This window comes from Pelecanus crispus, chromosome 3 (genome assembly GCF_030463565.1).
Source record: "Pelecanus crispus isolate bPelCri1 chromosome 3, bPelCri1.pri, whole genome shotgun sequence".
NCBI lineage: Eukaryota > Metazoa > Chordata > Aves > Pelecaniformes > Pelecanidae > Pelecanus > Pelecanus crispus.
Genome location: NC_134645.1, coordinates 25,116,020 through 25,133,282, shown reverse-complemented (window position 1 = coordinate 25,133,282; position 17,263 = coordinate 25,116,020). Strand labels below are relative to the sequence as shown.

Genomic DNA, 17,263 nt, shown 5'->3' with positions numbered 1-17,263 from the left:
CCAGGGTTGGTCAGGGCATTGCTGGAAGCAGAAGGGGCTTTCCCCAGAGCAGCTACCGCATGCAGTCCTGGGCTCTGGCTGCGTAACTGCAGCCGTGCCGGCATGTCTGCCTCCGTCGGGCCCGCAGTGTGCTCACAGGCTGTGCCCAGCTCTTTATCGAGTTTCCCCCAGAGCACTGGTGAAGGGACACCACAGGCCGCTCTGCTCTTCTCACCCTCCTGTGGTCTCTGCCATTGCAGATGAAAGCTTTCCTCAGGCGGTCATCGTCCCGCAGGACCTCATCGTGACCAAGAACGAAGAGGCCATGTTTGACTGCCAGTTTACAGCCGTGCCCCCGCCCACGCAGGAGTGGCTCTTTGAAGACAGCCCCATCACCAACAGATCCAAGTAATAGGGACCCCGGTGATGTGGGCAGGGCTGGGAGGAGAGGGGGCACCATGTTCCAGAAGCAACAGAGAGAGGCCAAACCCTGGCCGTGCCCGAGGGCAAGCATTCAACATCAGGCTGGCCATTGGGATTGGTTTCTCAGCTTGGTTGGCTTGGGTTTAGCAGGGCCTTGGTACTTGTGCATGGCCTTTATCTGCATAGGTCTCAGCAAGCAGTTTGTCCTCAAATGAGTCTGTGGGGCTGCCAGTCTTAGATGCCCACACATGATGATCCCCAGAGTTAGGGATGTCTCAGAGCCCCAGACGTCCTTTTGTGGAGCCAGGGACAGCTCAAGCCCCGGACACCTACTTAGGACAATTCCCAGAATCAGGGATGTGTCCCAGTACCAGATGCCCGCAGATGGTGGTCGCCAGACTCAGGGACACCTCCCAGCCCCCAACATCTGCACAGCAACCACTGGGTCCATCACTGTCTTGCACCTCCAGACACCAGTGCATGGCGATCCCCAGAGCCAGGAATATTTCTGAGCCCCAGACACCTATGCATGGGGCAGTCCCCAGAGCTGGGGACATCTCTCAGCCCAGGCTGCCTGTGGACGGTGATCCTGGAGCCCGGGATGTCTCAGCCGGGCTGTGCAAGGCAAGCGGTGCTATCTGGGTGCCGGGTGCCCAGTGGCCTGGCAGCTCCCGGGCGCCACCTTGTGCCCCCTGCCCCCTTTCCAGCTGTGCCAGCTTTCAGAGCTGGCCTGGTGTGGTGATGCATCTTTTGGTGGGAGCCAGCTCTTCTCCAAGAAGGAGACTCCTATTAGCTCATTGCCTCCATGAAGCATGTGTCCCACCATCTCCTCGTTTACATGTGCCGCTCCCCCCGTGCTGTGAAGCTTTGTCTTGGCGCAGAGTCTCCCTCTTGGTTTCATGGGCTCATGTAGGACATCACGGGGCTGGGGCTCTGGCCCATGTCCTGCAGAGATGCCCACTGAGCCCTGCCTCTCCCCACGTGCCCAGGACCACCGTGTTCGCCAATGGCTCCCTGCTGATCACCCAGGTGAAGGCTCGCAGCACCGGTGTCTATAAGTGCGTTGGCCATGGGCAGAGGGGGAAAGCTCTTGTGCTGAAGGCGACTCTGCGGCTAGCAGGTGAGGTCCTGGGGCTGGTGGCAGGGTGGGCAGTGGGTCCCAGAGTTGCAGTGTCACTCTGGAGCTATGTGACAATGTAGCGATGGGTCAGTACATGGAGAACTGCTTGGTTTATCTGTGAAATGGCTCAGCCTTGCTGCCTGGATGAGGGGAGCAGTAATAGCTTGTGTGCTTTCTCCTTCGGCTGGTGCCTTCCCATGGGGATGGTGATGCTGGTAGGTTGGCTACCCATTCCTGCCCTGTTTGAGCCCTGCTGTCTATTGCTCCTCCCAGAGATTGAAGAAATGGCACCCTTCTCCCCAGAGGTGTTGAAGGTGAACCAGGGGCACCGTGTGTCCTGCCCTGCCCCACGAGGCATACCCACGCCCCAGGTCTGGTGGGAGAGGAACCAGGAACGAATTCCTACTGCTGGCAGGGTGTACCAAGAGGCAGAGCAGCTCATTTTCACCAGTACCACTGAGGCGGATGCAGGGACCTACACATGCCATGCTGCCAACAAGGCTGGAGAGAAGAAACAGGAGCTGAACATCACTGTGGCTAGTAGGCAGCTTTCCGAGAAGGGCTGGGAGCAGAGAAGGGGGCTGGATAGGGGATTGGGGTGGGCTGGTGCATTACCTTGCTGATACAGAGAGGCACATCTCTCATGGCTGGGCTGCAGGGCCCCACGGCTGGCTGCACACTGCCTGTCTGGTCTGCACTGGTGCTGGCCAGAGGGGTGGTGAGCGGCCCTGCATAACCCCTTGCCTCTGTGCCCAGCGATACCCAAGTGGGTGGAGATGCCCAAGGACAGCCAGCTGGAGGAGAGCAAGCCGGGATACCTGCACTGCCTCAGCAAGGCCTCCCTGAAACCCACTGTCACGTGGTACCGCAACGGCGTCTCCATCTCTGAGGTGAGGCAATGGGGCAAGCCCCTGCCACTCACGGGTACTTCTGCCAGGTACCTGCTCAGCTCCTTCCTCTGCTGCTGCTGTTTCTCGCCCTGTTCCTATGCCCAGCATCCCTGTCACCCCCACTCTGGCCGTGTTCCTGGCACCATCTCCATCCTACTGGTGTATGGGTGTACAGTTGTCTCTAGCCATTTGTCTGGCAGCCAGCCCTGTGCTTTTGGGGCAGTGACAAGGGAGATGTCCCTCAGAGAGATGTCACTGCAGCTTGCCTCAGTTCTCCACGTGGGTCTCAGCAGGGCTGTCTCTATCTGAGGCATGGTGTGGGTGTGTGGAGTGCCAGGAGTGCCACAACCAAGGTCTGAGCCCAGGGCTGGTGACAGTGTCATTTCTGCCCCGCTCTCTCCCTCCCTCTGGGCAGGACTCACGGTTTGAGATCTCTGAGAATGGGACACTGCGCATCAACAACGTGGAGGTATATGATGGGACCACGTACAAGTGCGTGAGCAGCACGCCAGCAGGCAGCATCGAGGGATACGCACGGGTGCACGTGCTAGGTATGCTGACAAGCACTCCACATCCTCCCCTTGTGGGGAGCTCTTTTGCTTGGCAGGGTGCAGGCATGATACCCCCAGCTCCGGTGCCTCCAGCTGGGGGGGACCTAACAGTACATCTGTCCCTTGCAGAGAAGCTGAAGTTCACCCCGCCACCCCAGCCGCTGCAGTGCATGGAGTTTGATAAGGAGGTTACAGTGTCCTGCTCAGCCACAGGTCGGGAAAAACCCACCATCCAGTGGACTAAAACAGGTAAGGGGGACTTGGATGCAATATGTCTGTTTCTCACCTGGGGTCCCAGGAACGAAGCAGCGGTGCTGCGGCTGCCTGGGAAGCTGCCGTGTGGCACAGTGCTTCATGCGTGACTGCTGCATCCCTGTTCTTGCGTCCTGCAGATGGGAGCAGCCTGCCATCCCACGTCAGCCACAATGCCGGCATCTTGTCCTTCCACAAGGTGAGCAGGAGCGACTCAGGGAATTACACGTGCATCGCCTCCAACAGCCCGCAGGGCGAGATCCGTGCCACTGTGCAGCTCGTGGTAGCAGGTGAGGGCTCTGCGGCAGGCGGGTGGGTTTCCTGCTGTGCTGGCCTTGCAGTAGGTTTGCCTGGGTGGCACCCAACTGGCATGCCTCTGCAGAGAGAGGAATGTCTGGCCTGACCCCGAGCTCTGTCCCGTGGCACTTGAGTGTCTGGTTTGTCAGCGCTGTGCATACAGCCTGAGAGGGCATGTGCCACTGTGCCAGTGCTGGCCCTGCTCCCTTTTGGGAGGTCAGCACCGTTCCCAGGAGCTGACAGCGTTCGTGTCGGCCTCTCTGCCTTCAGTTTACGTCACCTTCAAGCTAGAGCCAGAGCCCACAACGGTGTACCAGGGGCACACAGCCATGTTCCAGTGCCAGGCAGAGGGGGACCCCGTGCCGCACATCCAGTGGAAAGGGAAGGACAAGATTTTGGATCCCGGCAAGCTCGTGCCCAGGTACACAGCCTACATTCCAAACTGAAATGTAGTGCAGCATGGTGCTGTGCCTACTCAGCGTGCGGCTGCCAATGGTGTGGTCTCGGGTTCCCAGCTTGGGGGGAACACAGTCACTTGTCTCCGTGTCCCAGTGCCTGGACTCTTCTGGCCCCAGGGTTACCCTTTCTGCCTGCCAAGCTGCAGCTGATCTGCAACCGTTTGTTCTTGAGCGTTGCACAGCCTGAGATTCAAGATGGTTGCACTGGGGACAAGGGGCTGAGGCTGAGGCATCCTGGGGAGACGGGGCTGCGGGTGCCCCAAGCCTGCCTCTGCCCTCCGGTGCTTGCAAAGGTCTCTGTGTGGTTGGCAGGATTCAGATCATGCCCAATGGCTCCCTGGTGATTTACGACGTCACCACCGAGGACTCTGGAAAATACACCTGTATCGCCGGCAACAGCTGCAACATCAAGCACCGCGAGGCCTTCCTATACGTCGTAGGTAAGGGAGATGCCCAGCGTTGGGATCTGACCTCCTGGTATCCCCAGCAGCTCTAGACCTTGCTTCTGGCCCCACTGGTGGGTGCTGCATGTGAAGTCATGCCTGCTAGGGAGTCACGGCAGCCATCCCTATTGGGATGCAGTGCAGTGTGCTGTGCCCAGCATTCTGTGACTGGACAAGGAGGTGGCCACAGCTGCAGGGGGTCTTTTCTCATTCCTCTAGCACATTCCCAAGCAGGATTTGGGAAATCCCTCTGCACCCTCATGAGTTCGGTGTTCTCTGCCCCACAGACAAGCCGGCAGCAGAAGAGGATGAGGGACCTGGCAGCCACACACCCTACAAGATGATCCAGACCATTGGGCTTTCAGTGGGGGCAGCTGTTGCCTACATTATTATCGTGCTGGGGCTGATGTTCTACTGTAAGAAGCGGAGAAAAGCAAAGAGGCTGAAGAAGCACCCGGAGGGCGAGGAGCCCGAAATGGAGTGTCTGAATGGTGAGGCTGGCACCCCTCAGGGTGAGGGCTTCACTGCCAGCCCCCTACCCCTGGTCTGGAGGGGCTGAGGGGCAGGGAGCTCCCAGGGAACAGGGGATGACTCCTTACCTTTGGAGTCTTTCACTCTTGGTTCTGGCTATGGCTGGTGGCAGAGACCTGCTGCCTGGTGAGAAATAGGCAAGTTAGTGTGAAACCTGCATCCCAGCCCCATGTCGTGGCCACCTCTGCTGAGTTATGTGTCGCTCCTGCTTTCCAGCACCTGTACATGGCATCACGTACACCCTTTGCTAAGGGGAGGGGAGTATCCCTATTGCAATGTAATGAAATAGTAGTACTCTGCCGGCTTGTTCAGATCACAGTTCAGCAGCTCCTGGTGCTAGAGGGAAGACTTTTCACTGAACAGCCCTGAACTCTGCTGTGAACTCACCCTGTTATCTCTGAAACCCATATAAGCTCTGAGCATCTACAGCATCCTCCAACAAGGACTTCTGGAGCATAACAGGTTATCTAAAAACTATCTCTTTGCTTTTCAAGCTTGTCACCTGTCGGCTCTGCACTGGAAGACGCAGCTCTTCTGTATGTCTGATCGTTCCTGCGAGTGCCTTTTCTGGTTGCACTATTGCCTTTCTGAGATGGGGAGCCCCAGACAGGACTTGGTGCACGCAGCTTTGCAGAGTGACACAGCTGTGCTGTGTCCTGTTCCCAGCTGTGCCACTGGCTTCAGTTCCCTGTCCACAGAGCTCGCTCTGGAGAGAGAGCAGGCAGCTCAGGGCTGTGGATGGGACGTCGGGGTTGCTTTCCCCAGGCCTCATGTATCTCTGGCTGCACCTCCCAGTGCTCCGTGTCCCTCTACAGCTGGCCACAGCTGGCCTGTACCTTTGCTGCTAGCTAAGCTGGCAGTTTTGGCAAACAGCAGCACCCCTTCTATGTTGGCAGCATGTTGTACTACCCGGGTTCCTACCTTCTGTGTGTCCATTGGAGGATGTTCCCTTCTATCCTGTGCAGCTGAGCTGCTTTTTAACAGCTGTTTCCATGAGACCCTCAAATAGACTAAACGGGGTCCCCATTGTGCATGAGCTACGTGATTCCTTCAGAGATCTCTGGGAGCATCATTTTCATTTCCAAAAGCTGTTTCAACTCTTTCTCCTGATGTTGTGGTTGTCCTTGCATCACCGATACCAGGGAGGACTTGTAAGCGATGGGGTGCAGTTGAGTTTGCTGCCCTTATAATTCCCTGAATCTCCCCCCACCCCACTGTAAATGCAGACATCGTGCTTCCCCCTCCCAGTTCTCCAGCACACAGCCACATCCTGATCATGTTGGGGTTGCTGTGAAGTCCTGGCAAAACATCACCGCTGGGTTTGTCTCCTGTTTTTCCTCTTGCATTGGTACTTTGAACAGAGCCAGACCTCCAGAAAAGTCTGGCTGTGGGGAACCTTCTGGGAGCAGGGATGCAGGAGCATCTCTGCAGCTTTGTGCTCTGCTGCTGTCACCACTGTGAGCTCTTCCTGTGGACAAGTCGCAGGCAGCTCACCTGTGCCAACAGGCTCTGGCCAGCATCCTCTTCCTGGGAAAGGATTTGTTTTGATCTTTTTTGAGGTGGTCTCAGATTTTTATTTTGGCCTATCTTTATTATATTTTTCTTTTTATTCTGCCAGAGTTTGCCTCCTCTTATCCCCTTCATTTGGAACCAGTTTTAGCTGTCAGAGCGATGCATCCTCACTGCTACAAGCAGACCCAGCTGCCCAGATGTCTACACTCCTTTTTGGTACTTCCATAGCCTCTCTGGAGAAGTGGTTTGTGTTTGCTGTCAGCTCCAGTGGAGTCACCCCCTTCACCATGGTCTTCAAAGATTTGGCTCTTCCTCCTTTTGATGTGGTCCCTCTTTAGCTGGGTGACCTGAAGTATCTCAGCACCTACAAGTACTCCCTGGCTGGCCACCAGCTGACTTTGCCAGTGCCCTCAGGATCCAGACAGATTTGACCTTCCTGTGGATTTGCAGTGGATCCTTCCTATGGATTTCCTGTGGATCAATGCACTCCTAACAAGTCAGTCACCTTCCAAGGTCACGTCCTTGGTATGCCACACCCTCTGTAACAAGGGTGCTTGCTCTCAGTGTCCCTCTGTCTGACTGTGCTGCTTTTTTGGGGTGAACACAGACATAGCATTTGGGGAGGTTAACGGCTGTGGGGACTGAGGGGAGCATTTGATTTCTGTGTTGGCATGTGCTAATTTCTCCAGGCTAGCATGGCTGTGTCTCTTTCTCCAGGAGATGCTCAGGTGTTACAGGCAGGTGGGCAAAGCAGGCAGCTCCTCTACACTTGGTTCCCCTCTGGACTGCTGGATACATAAATTAAACTTCCTGTTTGTTTTTGTGGTCCCTTTGTTAGCAACTATCCTGTCAAAGCTCTGTGAAACATGGGGATGTCTGTTCTCGAAAGTGTCTGTCGTTGCTGCCCGCTGATGCTGTCTCTCAGTGGCAGCATACTCACTCTGCAGCCTTCGGTATTTTCTTGGCACAGTTGCAGCAGTCGTCTAGTATTATCCTCTTGGCTTCAAGCTTGTAGTCTTGAGACACTATCAGTCATGAGTGCAGACAGCACAGGGTCAAACAATCTTGCTAATAATTAGCATAAAACCATGGAGAGCATAAGTAGCATCGAGCTTTGATTTATAGGGTAGATGGTGCTTTTTCGCTATGGTCTTCTGCAGATGTTACTCCAGCATGTGAGAGAGGACAGCTGCCAGTAGCCATGGCTCTTAAACCAACACATCTCAGTCTTTACAGCTCCAAGCCTACCTGTGACAAAGCCACGGTCCCTGTCATCCGTGGCCAGACCTGCTCAGGATGTCCTGGTGGGCTGGTACCTCTCTTGTACGCATGCATTGTAAGCATGCACATACACACGCTGCTGTATAATACCCCTTGATGGAAGTTATGGGCAGTGGGATTCCTGTCGGAGTTACCTCATGTTGGATCAAGTCTTTAATTTTGTGATTAAATCCTTTTGCATGGCCAGGTGTTTCCTTAATGCTTGCTCCTGGACTAGCTGAAATGGAGTGTGCACAGTAATGCAGGGTGATGCTGCACACGTCAGCCACATTAGCTCGGTGCTGTGCCCCTCTTTACATTCAAACTCCTGCCTTCAGCTTATGGAAAGTACCGCTTCCTAGTGCCAAGTCTGATCCAAGCAGTAAATGCGTTCAAAATCAAGGTTTGCTATCTATACAGCTATCTATACAGTCTTTCCCCTACAAGCTGCCTATAAAATGCAGGGTTCTCTGATATCTTAAGGCACTTATGTTTTGTCCTGTTCACTGGCTTCTGTTTGTGCCAGGGAAATTTCTAGTGGAGCTCCTGAGCAGAAAGCTTGATGGGGTTGATTGCAAGGACAGTGCTTCCTAGCACTGCTTTAACCCAGGCAATAAAAGAAACTCCAGGTTGATCTGGTCTGACAGGTTCAAGATTATCAAGGACATGAGCATTGCTGGCTTGCTGGGAAGTGAGCAGGAACAGGGGGGGTCAGGCTGCAGCAGCTGATGCCAGACAGACTTGAGAGTCTCTTGGGCATCAAGAGGCTGTGGTTACAGTGAGCAGGGTCCTCTCTGCTCTACCTCTGCCTCACACATCCAGTCTCCTGCTGCTGTTCTGCAGAGTTCTGTCAATGGTAGTTTGGATGTAGCCACCCCTTTGGGATGACTGAGTGGCATGGGATGGACAAGGCCAGATGGGGCTGGTTGGCTCTGGGACCAAAGCAATTGCTCAGCATCTGATTTCAAGGGTGGCTGCAGGGCTGCTGGAGGTGGGGCCGGACGTGAGCCCGGAGGGAACAACTGTGTGGAGGCCACTGTTGCTAGACATCAAGCTGGGGTGCTTGGAGCCAGGCTGTGGGTGCTTGGAGTGTCAGCCCCAGAAGGGGCTGACCCCCAGCATAACATTCTCTGCACAGCCTGGCAGGATGCTGGAGCCATTTCTGCTTCCCTTGCAGGTGGTGCTTTGCTGCAGAATGGGCAGATGACAGCAGAGATCCAGGAAGAAGTGGCCTTGACCAACCTGGGCAGCAGCTCTGGGGCCAGCAAGCGGCACAGTGCTGCTGACAAGATGCACTTTCCTCGTTCCAACCTGCAGACAATCACAACCCTGGGTATGCTGGGCCACCCTGGCCCTGACCCCACTCCAGCAGGAAACCTGTGGCTGAAACCCTAGCATGTCTTAGCCAGAAAACTGGATGTGCAGGGGTACAGAGGGCCTGTACCTAACATATGCTAGGTACATATACTGTACCTAATGTATGCTAACATATGCTAACATATGCTGTCTTCCCATGTGCTGCTCTACACTTCCAGGCAGGGGGGAGTTTGGTGAAGTGTTCCTGGCCAAGGCAAAAGGTGCAGAGGATGGCGAGGGTGAAGCACTGGTCCTGGTGAAGAGCCTGCAGACGAGGGATGAGCAGCTGCAGCTGGACTTCCGGCGAGAGGCAGAGATGTTTGGCAAGCTGAACCACTCCAACGTGGTGCGGCTGCTGGGGCTGTGCCGCGAGGCAGAGCCGCACTACATGGTCCTGGAGTATGTGGACTTGGTAAGGGCCCTGCCTGCAGTGAGGAGGAGGAGGAGGAGGGGTGGACAACGGGCATGGGGCTTGCAAGTGTGACATGGTCCAGACTGGCAGCACAGGGCAAGCAAGGGAGACCAGGCTGAGCTTACCACTGTTCCCAACGTGTGGAGGAGTCTCAAGGGGAATGGGGGTCTCCTGCAAGACCTGGAGTGACTTTGTCGTCTTCCACATCCTGATTTCTGGTTTATGTCCAGGATGCAGCTGAATTAAGTTAAGCTGTGGGACTCCGTGCTGCATAGTGGCTGTGAATGCTAAGGGCTACTATGGGGAGCCTGGAGTTCATTGGAGAGAAACCAATTTGGGGCATGGAAAACCTCCTGGAAACATCAGGCCTGGCTGCCCTGATCTTAGCCAGTTGAGGCCCAGAAGTGAGATACTGGCTTGCCCTACAGGGCAGGGACCAGGAGGACAGGCAGGGACTGTGGCCCAGGAGATGAGGATCCATGGGGCTCCCAGTAGGCCTGCCGCATCTGGGCACTGCAGGGACCGATGAGGCTGGCAGCATGGAGAGGTGCTGCCTCTGAGTTGCCGTCTGTCTCCCAGGGGGACCTGAAGCAGTTCCTGAGGATCTCCAAGAGCAAAGATGAGTCTCTGAAGCCGCAGCCCCTCACTACCAAACATAAGGTGATAGTGCAGCTTTGGAAGTGCTGTGGGGCTGGGGACCCGGAGGAGGGCAGCCAGTGCTGACATCTCTCTGGGGTCAGGTGTCTCTCTGCACACAGGTGGCCCTGGGCATGGAGCATCTCTCCAACGGCAGGTTCGTGCACCGGGACTTGGCGGCCAGGAACTGCCTGGTCAGTGCCCAGCGGCAGGTCAAGGTCTCATCCCTGAGCCTCAGCAAGGATGTGTACAACAGGTCAGCTGGGAGCCTGGCGGGGGAATGGGAGGGGATGGGATGGCGCCAGTCTCATTGCTTGCCTGTCCTGCCCGCAGCGAGTACTACCACTTCCGCCAGGCCTGGATCCCGCTGCGCTGGATGCCACCTGAAGCTGTGTTAGAGGACGAGTTCTCCACGAAGTCAGACGTGTGGTCCTTTGGGGTGCTCATGTGGGAGGTCTTCATGCATGGGGAGATGCCCTACACCCCACTGGCAGACGATGAGGTCCTAGCAGGTATGTGGAATACCTTGTGCTTTCCCTGGCATTGTAGCCTACTTCCTTTTTTTGTGGTAGAGGGGGCCAGCCGGGCTGTGTGACTTGCTCCCCCTTGACACGGTGCTGGTCTGGCTGGGGAGGCTGTTCCAGCCCACCTGGAGAGATGCTGCCCTCCTTGCACTCCGGGGCGAGGATCACACCTCTTCCCAACAGCCCTTTGGACTTTGCTTTCACACCAGGTCTGCAGTCAGGAAAGACGAAGCTCCCGCACCCCGAGGGCTGCCCTTCCCGCCTCGCCAAGCTGATGCAGCGCTGCTGGGCCCCCAGCCCTAAGGATCGACCCTCCTTCAGTGAGCTCGCCACCGCCCTTGGGGACAGCCCAGCTGACAGCAAAGCCTGAGCATCCCGGCCCTTGCTGGGGAAGGATGTGGCGGGGCGGACAGGGGTCTGCAGGTGCCTGGGGAACCCCTGGCACTCCTGCGGCCCCTTGCTGAGCCTGACCCCGATGCGCCAGCGAGCAGCTCGGCACCAGCAGCTGCTGGACTCAAAGCACAAGCCAGTGTACCCCAGCCCCCCCACCCCTCTCCTCCACAGTTCCCAAAAGACAACCCTTGCTGCCTCTTGCTCTCCACCTGCCCAGTCCGGCGCCCTTGGGCTGCTGGCATGGATGGAGTGCAGCTCCCCCTCGCCCGGCGAGAGCTGGGCTCCAGCACCAGGCTCTCCGTCCCCGCTCGCCACGTGCATATCTGTCGGCCTGGCCTGGCCTCCCTCTCCGTCCGTCTGTGCTAGGCATGCCTGCCTCCCCTGCGCCCCACGGGTACAGGCCAGCCAGCAGGAACACAAAGTGCCTGGCGTATGAAGGAGCTCACTACCTTTCCCAACTACCCTGTGCCTTTTTTTTGTACGACGACTCCGGGCAGCGCCCCCTCTCTCCCTCTTCCTCTTCCAGAGCGCTGACTCCTCCCTACCATAGTATTTCTGTTACTGGAATGCAGCCTAGAATGGGTTAGTTTGTTTGCTTGAGCGGAGGGTACGGCAGCCAAGAAGGGTTGGGTTTTGTTGGGTTTTTATGTGCTGCTCTCAATAAAGAAGGCTTTTTTTTTGGGGGGGGGTTTTGGTCTTTGTAAGATGCTGCTGTCAGATGGCTGTTTGACTGTTTTCATCCACATGGTTCCTGGGAAGGGTTGGGGGCCGTTCCTAAGGCATCTGTCTCCTGTGTTTAACCCTTTTGTCCCCTTCCCAGCTGGATCTGAGATGCAGTTCCCAGCCTGTCGTGCCCTGAGGGAGCACTTTGCCTCAGTGCTTATTGTCTCTCTGGTCGGTCATGGGTTGCTCTCCAAGAGGGACATATGTCTCAAGAGAAAATGTCCCTCTCGGACTCCCTGCAAGCAAATGCTTATGGACGCATTGACAGGCTCCCCCCTGATTCAGGTAGCCAAGCTTTCGCAGCAACTTTGCTCCTTTGTAATTGGGTTTGTGCACCCACCCCTGTGGCCTGGGGCAGCTTTGCAGCCAGCACTGGGTTGTGTTTTTGCCTGAGAGATTTCAGCTGCTGCTTCTTACAGGGCTGACGAGCTAGCAGGGCCAGGCCTGGATGGGGATATTGGGGGGACTCCTACTGTCACATGGGGAGTCACTGCAGCCCTTTCCCCTGTGCCAATGGCCCTGAGCAATGGCAGGGTCCTGGCAGTCTCTTCTTGGGGAAGGAGGGATGGGCAGTTGGTATACAAGAAGCCCCAGTGCCCACAGCATGAACATGAGCCAAGCCAGCATGGGGTAGGCCTTTTCCCTTGGAGCCAGACTGGGACCCTGGGTCTGGCCAAGCTGCAGACCAGCAGTTTCGCTTGCTGGACAGCTCTGGGTTGGGGGGGTTATAAGGAAAGATCTGAGCTCTTCCAGGAGGCCCACTGGGGCTGGACTTGAGGCGATGGGCACAAGCTGTGCACAGGAAATTCATATTGGATGTTAAGAAAAATGCTTACCCCCAAGGGTGGTAAAGGTCTGAGACAGTCCCAGAGAAGCTGTGGGATCTCCATCGTCAGAGATACTCAACTCTGGACCAGATAAGCCCTGAACAACCCAATCTAGTTGGCTCTGCTTTAGGATGGACTAGAAAATATCCAGGATCTCCTTCCCACTCTGCTACCCAGAGAGGCTATGGAGATGCTGGAGGGTGAAGAGGGCTCATTTCTTAGAATGTGCTAGCTGGCTCTGAGCTCAGATTTGGCCCAGGGCTTGGAAACAGGGTCAGCTGGGCCAATCTGGGTGCAAGCAAGTTTGCTGGCTATAGAGCAGAGTTATCAAAAGTGTTTGTCCTTTTCCTGACACTTGTGATGTGTCTTGCAGCTGGGAGCTGTGGAGTATCCCCAAGCCAATCCTTCTTGGTGAGCTAAGATGTGGCTATGGCTGGCTGTTGGGCCTCTCCTTCTTAGGCCTGGTGCTCCGTTGTGTAGTGGGCTTGGGAGCAGGTTATCACCACCCTGAACCCTTGCTGCCTCCATGACCCTTCTCCAGATGGCCTGGCCACAGCCTGGGGCTGGTGGCATTGGGCATCCTGGGAGGAGCTGTTATGGGCAGAGGTCTCAGGATCTGCCTTCTCTTCCTCCTTGTAGCTCCACGTCCCTCTTGTCGTTCCTCCCAGTCCTTCCCAGTGTGTAAGCAACCCTTTTAAAGTACCCAGGTGCCGTAGCACTGCTGCATGCATGCTCTCCAACTTGCAAGTGACCTCTTACATGCATTTGCTGCTGTTTGATGTCCTTTTGTTCCGTCTCTCCCATCCATCCCATTCCTGTGGACTTTCCTGCCTGCTGCCCTTCGTCTCAGGCAGGATGGCTGCACACTGCAGGCTGACTCCTGCAGCCAAGTCCCTAATGAAGGTGTCTTGTCTTGCCTGTGCGTCCTTGTGGTATTCTTTACCTCTAGAGCACATCTTGCCCCAGGAATACTCCCGGCTGGTTCTGCAACTGCTTCCTTGGGCACTTGTGGATAGATCATATCGGAGCCTGTCACTCGATCCTTCTAGCTGGACTAGCATTCCTATGCTGCAGCATCTCATCTCATCCCTCGATGCTCTTCCTTCGAGGCTGTCTGGGAGGTGAGGGGCAGGTAAGGGCAGTTGTACACCATCAGCCAACAGACAGGCCAGCAAGTGACCTTGAGTCTCTGCCCCAGGCGAAGGCCACCTGCATATTGGACACAATGAATGATCCCTTGTCCTCCCGCCTTGCTGCCCCGTGTTGGACATGACGGGCAGAGTAGCAGGGCTGTTGCTGTGCTCACTCAAAATGCTCCTGGGTGGGCTGGAGGTGGAGCCAGGCACCACCACTCGTGCTGGCCTAGCCAAGCAGCATCTCTGTGACGCCATGGCTAGAGAATAGAGATGCCAAGGACTTCTGAAGTGACATCCTTGCTCTGCCAACTTCGTGCGTGCAAGTATATCTGTGTACTGGGAGGGAATGACATGGCTGCAGTGGGCTGGTTCTGTGAGCAGTGTGAGGATGGGGTGCTCAGCTTTATCCCAACACATCCTAGGGACTCAAGCGCCTGTTTATCATGCAGTCAAGACCTGGTGACTACAGGGAAGCACCCAAATGGAAAGGCACCAAAGCTAGGACAAACTCCAGACCCAAAGGGTGCAGAAAGTCGGGGGTTGGGATTGTGTATTTTTGGGAGTGATGTCATGAAAAAGTTCTGTATCCTTGGGGATGGGACAGATGTTGGCCACACTAATTGGAAACAGCAAGCTGAGCTAATACAATCCTAGCTAAATGCGGTGGAGGAGAGCAGGAAATCGGAGCCCCTGCAGGACGATGAGAGGACTTGGGCAGTTTACAGAGGTGGTGGGATCTGATTGCCTCAGCCCAAATTGAAGGAACATCTTAAAAAAAAGAATATTGGGGAAGGATGACAACCTGTGGTATCCAGGGCCAGAAAGAACAGCGCAGCTCCATCAGAGGAAAGGTCCACCTAGTTGGCCACCAGCTGTGGCCAAAACTGAACATTTACTGAATGGCATAAGAGGATAGCAAGCAGGTATGCACTGTCCCAGGTAACAATTCCCTAAAACATAAGGACCTCCAAAGCAGGCATTTTGAGCAGTCTTTCATGTTTTTTCTTACCAGAAAGTTATCCAAGTTCCCCTTATGCCTATGCATGCTTTGAACACCCCGGGGCAATGTGTGCACAGATCCACTATGCAGCTTCAAGAAGCACTTTTTGGTTTGCTCTGATTTCATCTGCTGCCCCATGGCTCTTACACAGCTGTGTCAGGCACCTGTGGGGGAACTAATGGGCCTTAATTCTCCTAAGGAGCCTCACCTGGGACTTCCCATGCTCCTGAGCTGCATTTAAGGTCAAGCCTGGGCCTTCAGTTTTGTTTTGAGCAATCTTGTAGGTGTTCCTGTTTTAGCCTTGCCTCTAGCCCTGTCTTCTAGGTGTATATATTGTAGCCTTGTTATCCAGTCCTGATTTTGGCCCTATCTCCTGACCGTGTGGATACTGGACTTGGTTCATTGCTTGCTCTGTGGATGGACCCTGTTACCAACACCTGTCTCCTCTCTGCTCAGGTACTATGGGACTATACCTGTTAGTGAGGGCATGGGGTCACCATTAGATACCGGCTAGTCACCCCTCATAGAACAGCCCCACTCGTGCTGTTCCCTGATACTATGTATGAAGGGCAGAAGCACCCCTCTACTGACCAAAAAAAGCACATTAAGAAAGGCCCTAACCTCATTTTACATGTGTGCTAGTACCTCCACTCTAGTTGTTAGCGCTCATAGAAAAGATCTGGGTGTTACAAAAGGAGCATCTACCTGCACTCGGTAGCAGTCAAAAAAGCAATTGAAGTATCAGTGGTAACGGGATGGAAACCATCACAACCCCAGCGTTGAGTGCAGAGAGTGTTTAATAGTTCCCCAGTTGAAATATGGATGCAGAGCTGGAAAAGGATGAGAAAGGGCTTGTTGCAATGGCCTAGAGGAGGGGTGCAAAGGGGATGTGGAGGGCTGGGGCGATGCTACAGTGGAGCTGGCAAAGGCAGCAGCTTGTCTGGAGGGAGCTTGGGGGTAGTCGGGCAAGAGGCTTTTCTGGCATGGTGCCAAGTGCTGCGCCCACAGCTGTGTAAGAAGAGGGTTAGAAATGCGAATTTTATGACGGGGGGGGGGGGGAGGGTGTAAATGAGAACAGCCCTGAAGATGAAATGGGACTGTCAAATGGTTTAAGCTGCTTTCAACTGTTGCTGGGGGCTGGTTTCGTTAGGGAGGCCCAGTGTTGCTGGAAACTTGTGTCCTGTGGGTGATGGTGGCCTGGGGGCAGGGCTTGGCTCTACAGTGTGCGTCTGACTGCCTTGGTGAGAGATTAGCATCCCAGGAAGCTCAGAGGCAGACTGATGCTCTAGCCTGTTCAGAGCACAAGTGGGGCAAGCGTCTTGGAAAGCATCCCCGAGATGAGGCTAAGGAGGGAGAGGATGGCAGCAGAAGGGATGAGCCAGCCCAAAATGAGCCAGCTCTCACCTCTTGCCTGTGCAGACTCTCTTGCAGCCTGGGGAGCAAAGGGCAATCAAAAGGTCCAGGGGGAGGGGGAAGGAGGGAGCATGTAGCAGCCCCATGGGCAAGAGGAACCCCAATCCTGGTACCTGCAGTGGTTGCACTCTTGTGCCGAGCGGGCAGACCGGCCTGGCTCTGGCTGTCAGATCTACGTGCTGGTTGCTCTCAGCCTAACTGGTGCCTCCAGCCATGCAGAGGGTCTCGCTGACCCTTCCTCAGCCCGGCGTGACACAGCGAGGCCTCCGTCTCACCTGTGCCAGGTGTAGTTTGCGCTCAGCTTGAAGGGAGGGTGGCCAGGGCATGTGATGGGAGGCATGTGAGTCCCAGCAGCCCTGCTGGGAGCTAAAAATGGCATGTGTGCTCACTGGAGGAGCATGGCTGGTGGGGAGGAGGGGGAGGCGGTGGCGGCGAGGGGGGTGTTTGGTTTTGCAGTTACTCCCTTGCTCTGTAGGAGGTTGGCCCTAGAGAGTAGGAGACAGCTGTGAAGGCTGGTGGCAAGCGTGCACGTCCTCTGAGTGATGAGGCAGATATGGAAAGGGCTTGTGCAAGCTGCAGAACCCTCCGTGGGGCGCCCAGGAGGCAAAATGGCTCTGTGGCGGGACTGGTGCGGGCAGAGGTGAGGTCTTGCCCTGGGTTGCAGTTCCTGTTTGTAGGACAGGGTGTGGGAGAGCCCTCTTCTCAGCCAAGGATGCGGCTCCTTCTGTCCTCACAGCTTTGAGCTCTGGGGCTGTGTGGTCCCTCCTGCACCCTTGCTGACCCACATGGCAGCCTGCCTTGCACCTGGTTGTCTGGCCTGTGAGGGCTGTGGAGGTCCTGTTTCACACCTGAGCGGAGGACGTGGCCCCCGCCACCTGCTAGGAACCCTCAGAGCTGCAGAGTCGGGGTGGCTGTGGGGTCCGTCTGTGTGCTGGGGCCAGACCAGCCGTGTCCCCAGGGGTCAGGCATACAGGGGGTCTTGTCCTACCCACGGGCAGCTGTGCTGCAGGACCCCATTCTCCTCCTGTGGACTCAAAGGTAGCTGTGGCCCATCCTGTTCAACGGAGACCCTTTTTCTTCTGCCCAGCGGTCAACTTGTGCTGGGGCAACGTGCATTTTAGTCGTAG

The 17,263-nt window shown here is 55.8% G+C and overlaps 1 protein-coding gene across 1 annotated transcript in view; it reads left to right on the top strand.

Annotated features, from left to right (window-relative positions):
- PTK7 (protein tyrosine kinase 7 (inactive)) overlaps positions 1-11,014 on the top strand; it is a 39,524-nt gene extending 28,510 nt beyond the window's left edge. The window contains exons 10-25 of the mRNA XM_075706937.1: positions 240-387; positions 1,392-1,522; positions 1,796-2,062; positions 2,279-2,412; positions 2,828-2,963; positions 3,093-3,212; positions 3,356-3,505; positions 3,783-3,933; positions 4,283-4,410; positions 4,701-4,904; positions 8,894-9,049; positions 9,252-9,484; positions 10,064-10,144; positions 10,225-10,376; positions 10,454-10,632; positions 10,854-11,014. Of these exons, the coding sequence (XP_075563052.1) occupies positions 240-387; positions 1,392-1,522; positions 1,796-2,062; positions 2,279-2,412; positions 2,828-2,963; positions 3,093-3,212; positions 3,356-3,505; positions 3,783-3,933; positions 4,283-4,410; positions 4,701-4,904; positions 8,894-9,049; positions 9,252-9,484; positions 10,064-10,144; positions 10,225-10,376; positions 10,454-10,632; positions 10,854-11,014 (2,531 nt within the window). The remainder of the gene's footprint in view (positions 1-239; positions 388-1,391; positions 1,523-1,795; positions 2,063-2,278; positions 2,413-2,827; positions 2,964-3,092; positions 3,213-3,355; positions 3,506-3,782; positions 3,934-4,282; positions 4,411-4,700; positions 4,905-8,893; positions 9,050-9,251; positions 9,485-10,063; positions 10,145-10,224; positions 10,377-10,453; positions 10,633-10,853) is intronic.
- Positions 11,015-17,263: the final 6,249 nt, after the last annotated feature.